We start from the raw sequence: 8,534 nt of genomic DNA on the forward strand, positions 1-8,534 counted from the left end.
AGTGTATAATTAAACACGATATTGATCGTTGATCATCATTATTAAGAACTCCTAAGGTCTTTATTACACATTAAACACGTTTAGAAGTATGTACATTATACACGTTTTACACATTATATTGCACATTATACATGTTTTTAGAACTGATCTAGTTCATGTTTACTATCTACCGGTACTATTGCTACATACAGTATGTAAACGAGTACCGCGGAACGAAGTTCAGGTATTTTCAGGTATTTGTATACAAACTGATTGAAGTTTCTCTTCCAATTTTTTGGTTGCTGTTGGGCTGCAGTTTCAGGGTTTGGGCAAAAAGTGGCAGCCAACAGTTGCATCGTAGCGGCTGGGACATCTGTTGGATTGTGGGCATACGGTATATCAGATGTGTCTGTATTAGTTGGAATGTCTTGTGCGGGGCAGTGGACAGTTTGCCTGGTACGGCAGGGCCGCTACGGAGCCGTTACGGAGCAGTTGTGTCGTCTGTTCCTCTGCTTTGCTGCAGCGCTGCTAGGCTTGCTTCGTATTGGTCAAACCTCCTGCACAACAAACATTAATTGCTTCACTCATAGTCTCTTAATAGGATAAGAAAGATAGGAAGCTTTTTTCGCGTACTTTGTTCTAAATTTCGTGGGAAGAACACTATCAGTTATATATAGTTTCAATAATTTTTTAAAATTTGGTTTATCGAGAAATTTTGAACACGTCCGGTGAACAACTTTTGTATGAGCTCAATTTGATGGATTTCGTCGCGTACTAAATCTCCATTAATCTATCTGATTATCTTCATCGTTAGGAAAAATCTACTGGAATTCATCTATTTTGTACAGAAATTCAAGCGTTTCTATTCCTACAGTGCAATAGGGTTATTCCAGGGATTTTTTTCTCGATAATCGCAGCAATTAATTTTCAGTAATTTGAGCTCTAGACCCGTTTTATATTGCACAAGACGCATCATTCGTCTTAATGGACGGTGTACTCACATCAACATCCATCCCTGCGTGGCCCACGTCCTACGATTGGCGTGCACGTCGCCCAAGAAGTGCGTTGCTCTGGAAGGAAAAGAACGGACATTAGAATTAAAATTTATCATTAAAAATTCCTAATTTCATGTTTACACTCTTTGCTGAAAAGAGTGTAATTGTTTTATGTTTTATTGCTGAAAAATTTGGACAATTTGTGAAAATGATAATCTAGTATTAAACTGTCGAAACTATTGTAATACGTACGGCGGTTGCTTTTATGCACATTTTTCGATTCATATTCAAATTTGCTATCGAATATTGCGATCATTGCTGGATGTAATGTCAATACTAGATTGATAGAGTTGAGATTATTATTTACCGTTCCATTTCGTGGGCGTCGAGCATCCTGAGCATGAGGTTAATCCTTCTCGTCACCTCCTTGTCGAGGAGCTTCTTCTTGGCGGAGGACCCATGGTGCAGGTACTCCTTGGACGCCCCCCACAGGTGCCACGGCCCCCTGCGACACTCGGGACACGAGACTTGGTCGCCACGCATCCTGCAGCAGCGGACGGAAACTTTGATCAGACATTCTTGAATGCCAACTAAAATAGAGCTTTGCTATTAATTACAGACTAATGAATGTAGTATTGACATTGATTCATTTTAACATGGTAGTCTTTTTATTAAATTTGTCTTAATTTATTTCATTAATTTTTCCCATTTACAACACCCATTTACCTTTGTATTGTTTGAATTTACAACCTTGATTTTCAGTCAGATATAAAGTATTACGCTTTATTACGTTTTCAGAGATTATATTATTACACACTAACGATTTATCATTTATATTATATTATATACCTATATCATAAAATACTCCGTTAAGGTTAAGTAATTCAAAGTTCTTACCTTATGTGCTTCATGGTACACGCAACGCAGATGGAATGGCGGCAGTTTTCATGGATTGCGTAGTCACGAATTTCATAACAAACGCTGCAAGGGGGTTGGCTTGTTGTCGTGCCTGAACCCTCTTCCAGATTTGCCTCCGGGTAAGGACGATATTGGTAGTTTGGTCGCAGTAAAATGTTTTGGGCTCGCCTGCGTGCTGCCAGCGTTTCTTCGGAGTGATTTATATGAACCTCTTCATCCGTAGGTTCAATGATAGCCCTAGAATTTTCAAATGCGTGCTGTAATTCTTCGAATGTTGGCGCGTCATCCTGAAAAGCCGAGTCGTTGTCTTCAACACCCACCGGAGATGGAGCGGGCGCAACAGGCTGGGGGAATATGCCGTAATAATAGGAATTTTCGTGCGAGTCTTCAGACTCGTGGGGCTCAGGTCGGAATGGAAAGGAAGGAATTTCACTACTGCTTTCATCACTACTCGGGCCGTAGACATTTTCGTTCTGTTGAGCTTCGTTCAGTTCAACATCAATCGAACTTTCTTGATATTCTGCGTGGGGGGAGTCTACGTTGACAGTGGGAGGCGGCTCATTTGAAACCATGTTGCGGTCTCCTGGCCAGATTGTGGAGTAACTATCGTCGCTTACAAAGTTGATATATGATGGAGGAGATCCTGAAGGGCTCATTCCATCATCCCATGAAATATTACAGTGATCTGAAGTGGAACTATTGGGAGAGTTGTTAGCCGTTTCACCAAACCTAACTTGTGGGACCGTCGAATCAGTTTCATTTATGGTTTGATTTGTTAAGTTATCTTCTGATTGTTCGAAAGCACCAGACCTGTTCGTTAAATTTTGCCTTCTATTGCTAATGCGATCAGTTACTGACACAGACTCATCATTTTCTGGCCAATCACTATCTAGTACGCAACGTTCCGGAAACAGGCCCGCCACTCTTAATGCAGCAATCCGAATGTCCACGAAATTCAACGGTGTATCTCTTCCGGCCAGTCTCGTCGGGTATGGTAGCGCCGTAGTACTCAAGCTTCCACCATCAACATGCATCGTATCGTCTGAAGAGAATGAGGCTTGAAAATGGTTCAAAGAATCATGCTGAATCGATTGGGGTTCTTGGTTGTGCCGGCTTGAGCTGGCCCCTGAAATGCGCTGCAAAGCGCAAAGTCGTCGGCGGTTGGGTCTTGCGTCTTCCGCTGAACGTTGATTCAGCTGTTGAAAGTGATTTGAAATCCATCTGTCCATCACTGAGCCACTTTGGTGAGAAGTCAATGTCATCGGTGGGTGTGGTGACTGCCCATATGAATGGTCCAAAGCAATCGAGTCGTAGGAGCCTACGACAGCTTCGGAGGAAGGGACCAACTGTGAATAATTTCCTGGATTCTCGCGCAACGGGTGAAGAACTGGGCTTACGAATAAACCTGTCGCAGATGAAGAAGCGCGTCCAACTTCCGCCGCATTGAAGTTCGGTGACGAACTCGCACTCGAGTATGAATTTTGACTGGCAGTGTTCGATGCACTCGGGTGTCCCTCACTAGGATAGGAAGAGCCATTTTCATTTCCCTGGCTCGTGTTTGATCTGATGGCAAAATTTTAGTTTTATCAATATATTTGGATGCATGTCATCATACTGCAGGAAAATGCATTATAAACAAATGTATATGAGTAAGTGCTGGAGATTACATTTGAGCGACATTAGAAAAAAATGATAGGCAGCCTACTGCCTATGATTTGGATCGTTTTTACTGTAAGGGTTTGAATTTTTCCCCAATTGCTGCTAGTAGAGCTATTGCGGGCATACCGGTACCGCTATAAGCTAGGTAAATGTGGATAGGGAACCCTATGAGTAATTAACCAGCGGATGTCATGAACAGTGCATTTGTGACCAAGATAAATTTTGCACCTAGCTGTTGAATAAACAAACTCTGATAAGCCTAATTGCATAGCACGTTTTAAATTACACGGATTAAATGAAGAATACTATAGGAAAACAAAACAAATGATATGAATACAACAAAAGCTATTGAAGGTCTTGCCTTCAAACGTTAGTGGGCAAAGCTGAAGTGAAATGACTGAATGACTAGTAACTAAACTAATGAAGAAAAAAAAAGTCAATCTATCAGAAGTTCGGATGATAGACTGGCTGCTAATTATTTGAGAAAAATGAATGAGGAAAGGAATAACGAATATCGGTGGTCCCTACAAAGCTTTTGCTGACAATTTCATTCAAATATTTTGTCTATAAAACTTGCCTATACATAGCGCAGTCTCCGAGAAACGTGATGCATGTCATACTCAAGGGCCCATTAACGAAAACATTAACTTTGTTTAAACCTGTTGAAAATAAACCTAAAGCTGACAAAGAAACAATATAATAAACTCGCGCTAAGTTAAGTGAACTTTAAAATGAATCCTTATGTGTTATTGTGGATATGTGCAGCGATGAAGCGACTGAATTCATCCACGCGCTCGCCTATGTACCAATAAAAAATTTCAGAGCAAATTTAAAGCCAGTTTTATAAATGAATGAATTATACTTTCTAAATTTTCGGTTTTGTCTGGTTATCTGTCAGAATAACAAAGAACTATTATTATGTTCAATAATTTCTCTCCCTCCCTCCCGCCGAAACAAATCCACCATTTCAGACGAATCTCAAAATGTTAATGAATTTAATGTGTATTTCAAGGGATTTGTCCTTCAAGAGCCGCATCTTATGTGTTCGTTCCTGAAAACACTTCATTGTTCATTGAACGACAATTAACTCTGAGTATAATTTAATAAAATATTTTCTCTTGTCGTAAAAAAAACGAATATGACGTCAGCGCAGTTATTTTTCAATGAAAATCAATCCCCTATAGAGAGTCGCCCACTGTGAAAATTAACGTACATTGAACGTGCGTTCATTTAGATCGTCGTATCCCTCCATGAGTGACAAATATTTTGACTTAGTTGTGAACATGTTAACTTACCTGTTCGTAGACATTATCTAAGAGGCAAATAAAACTGGATATTAACGTCTCAAGCTGGAGCTTAGAAACTTTGCTAAGAGCGTTTAATGCTCGCTGTTCCGAACTGTAAACGATACTGAATTTTTCGAACGACCTTCGAAAACATTTCGACTTGTGGAACTTCCGATTGTGGGCTTCGGGTGAAGCTAGGATCTATCGTATATTTTTTGTACCTGCGGTGCTCGTCCATAAGCCTGCTCTGGAGACGTTGCGTTTTTTCGTTGTCTTCTAATTGGCCCATGAATGACCTGACGTTGCTTATAATTGGACGAGCCAGCCCACTTAACAACGCCCACGCATAATTTCGATCAACATGTGTCGCCAAATTTCTGTTTAAAAATTAATAATGAATTTCCATCTTATTAAATATGAATGAAAATCGAATCGTTTTATGTATTCTATCGCATTGAAATAAATACCGGTATTGTTTTATGTATTATATCGCATTGAAATAAATAATCTTTTATGTATGTTATAGCACTGAAATAAATAATGTTCTATGTATTTTATCGCACTGAAATAAATAATGTTCTATGTATTCTATCGCATTGAAATTAATAATCTTTTATGTATTCTATAGCATTGAAATAAATAACTGCAACGATCAAGTACGTTCTAAGTGTTTATACCTAATTTCCGTTAATTTTACATTTCATAACTGATTAAAATTTCTAAGATTGTTTGGTTTTGTTCCGCCTAATGCGTAGCCTACAATTAAATGATTGATCTCGAGATGGTAGATGCGATGCAGATAATCCAGCGGATTATCGCCAATTGGCTCTTATCTTGTAGTGGTCGTTTGCCTTCATTTAATGTGATCTAAAATTGATTGAGATCAATTCATCTAGAACAACACACATGTAACCGATTTGATGTATGGGTAAACAGTCTAAAATGTTTTGGTTTTCGACTAATTCATTTATTCGTGATTAATTGCCTCGCTCTATCTGGATACCAATATATGGAAATCGTCTGCCTCTAATAAACTGTAACTATTATAATATTTCGAGTGAAACGTAAATGTTGTTCGTGATTTATTTTGCGTCGTTTCATCCGTATCAACTTTAATTGAGAGTGCAAATGTTTAAAAATATTCTTGATTGTATTGAATTTATCTGTTTGTTAAGTAAGTAAATTCGCCTTCTCGGCCTCTTGGATATTTAATAGATTTTTAATCAATTAAGTTTATTTATTTGGTGCCCAGTTTATTAGTTTCATCGTCGCATTTTAGGTGGCAAGTTACGATAGAAGCACATTTACATCTGGTTGCGATGATGCTTCATTTGTGTGAAACGCATTCACAAGGCACGTAGGAGGCTCACGAATTTATTGAAAACTTCATGGATTACTGCTTTGAAATTCATATTCAAGCTTGCAATTTTCATTATGAATTTAATTTTTATAAGCGAGATTTCAATCCTCAATATATAAGTGGCGCACAGCTGGTACACTATTTACCAGCGCCTGCAGCTGACGCTCGAGCTGCAGTGCCAGCACGAGACCGCCGTCATCTACTCCATCTGTCGTACGCCGTCGAGACCGTCGTCATCTACTCCATCTGTCGTACGCCGTCGAGACCGCCGTCATCTACTCCATCTGTCGTACGCCGTCGAGACCAGACACCAACTGCATACATGCGTCCTCATATTTATCTACAATTGAGCTGCTCGCCGTTTTCTACGTTTAGATTATACAGGATTAGTCGCTAAAGAACAAATGCTCTCTAGTTAGTCAATTGCTGGTATTATTAAAAGTTCTAATTAATGCCTGATTAATCATTTATTAGTTCCAAAATTTTCTAACGGTGTATATGTTTTGATAAATATTTTTTGATCTCCCTTACCATTGGTTGATCACCATACGTTTTGTCAGAGGAAGAACGTGCACGGACATATCTTCAAATCAAAGCTACATGGAATATATGAAATATGTTTCTCATTTGTTTTCTTGATTGTTCTTTTGCAGCGTTCATGTGCTGCAGTTATTTGAATTGATTAAAATTGTAAAATCTGGAGTGGTTTTTGCTCGTGATATTCTTGAAAGGTTCGTATATTGAGAATTTCAACGAAAGTGTTTCATGCCACTTGCGTTGAGACGTACGAGAAGTGACCTGTGACTTGATCATTTGCTTGAAGGCAGGCAAGCTCAGTGTGTACGTTTTAGAATGTTTTCAAGTCCATTCATCTACTTACACAGAATTTACCATAACTACTGCACTATATACGCTGACTATACAATTTTGAATACGCTGGAGTGTTGGTTCGTTTCTTGCGTTGCGTTGTGTGTGCAGTGATGCCGGTACAGCAACTCATCCAGCCATTCATTTCTCGCCCATATTGTAAACATAAAATGGAATAGCTTCAAAATTTTAGTCATATTAAATTGAGTTTCATCGTATTATTATACCTAGATTTTTCTCTAACAACAGACGCATGGTTACAAGTTAATTAAACTTGAACTATTTCATGTCGTTAGTTTTTAGAGCATTTTCTCATTAATGGAAAAAATGCCCTATTGTGCTCGTCATGCCCGTCTGTCCGTCCGTCCGACCGTCTGTCCGTCCGTCTGTCCGTCCGTCTGTCCGTGACTTCACGTTTTCGTCAATTTTGAGAAAATGCACTCTCTGTCACTCACTGCAGTGAGTACTGAGTTTTTTTTTATTCTGTGCATGTTACGATCAACAAGTGAATCTTGATATAGATTTCTGCATGTTCTAATGACTACTTTAACAAAGTAAATTAGGTGTTTAACATTACTGTAATCAGCTAGCTACTCTGCCGCATCCTCGCCTATACCAACTATACGAAGTCTTTAATTCAGTAGCGGTGAAGATGACAGCCGTGAGTTAAAACGCTTTGTTATAATGAAAAAGAGTATTGCGCAGATCTCAGTTGCCCTATAGCGATATTGAACTCCTGGTCTTCATCCTGAGTAATTCATGGTGAACTTGACTGACATTTATGTCATGGCTTCTGTCGTGGCATTTGGGCAGTGGACATACGCACATATGTCGGCAGTGTGGGCAGCGATCATAGTCAGCATAGCACACTACGACTCGTGTCTGTAGTGTGCACTACGTTTGTCATCGATCTGTAATGAGCACAGCGAACATACTCTGTTATGTACAGAGTGTCTGGTGTGTGTGCTGTGCGAAAAAATTTTTTAATGTGCACAAAATTTGTAGTCTTCACATTCGCTCAAATACCATACTCAACAAAAACACTGTACTGCGCATTGCGACCATTATCTACAATAATCGCACCGATTATATATAGTCTGTAATGTACTCACTGTGACCATAGTCTGTAATGTGCCCAGTGACTATTGACTATATACTGCGCACAGTGACCACAGTTTATACTGTACAAAGTTAATCTAGTCTGTCCTGTGCACAGTGGCTGTAGTCTGTACTGTACACAATGACCACAGTCTGAAATGTGCCACTGAACTGTGCACAGCTGGAGTATAGTAGGCACAGGGTACGACGGTCATGTGCATTGCAGCATATCAAGTAATAATGATTTATTTTCACGTCTTGCCACGCGACGGAAACAATTGAAAATCGGATGTTCAAAATTAATGTATTTTTAGATATCTTTAATAATAGTAGAGTGATATAGCAGAACGCTATAAATAGTAAATAAGGTAG

General features: G+C 39.2%; 1 protein-coding gene across 1 annotated transcript; it reads right to left on the reverse strand.

Moving 5' to 3' along the window:
* Window positions 1-274: 274 nt before the first annotated feature.
* On the reverse strand, window positions 275-3,846 carry LOC125179518. The gene is made up of 4 exons (XM_047885547.1): window positions 1,872-3,846; window positions 1,342-1,518; window positions 981-1,049; window positions 275-536 (listed from the first exon to the last, which is right to left on the reverse strand). The coding sequence occupies exons 1-4, from the start codon at window positions 3,152-3,154 to the stop codon at window positions 461-463; spliced, it is 1,605 nt and encodes a 534-aa protein (XP_047741503.1). The 5' UTR covers window positions 3,155-3,846; the 3' UTR covers window positions 275-460.
* Window positions 3,847-8,534: the final 4,688 nt, after the last annotated feature.

This window comes from Hyalella azteca, unplaced genomic scaffold (genome assembly GCF_000764305.2).
Source record: "Hyalella azteca isolate HAZT.00-mixed unplaced genomic scaffold, Hazt_2.0.2 contig2361, whole genome shotgun sequence".
Taxonomy (NCBI): Eukaryota; Metazoa; Arthropoda; class Malacostraca; order Amphipoda; family Hyalellidae; genus Hyalella; species Hyalella azteca.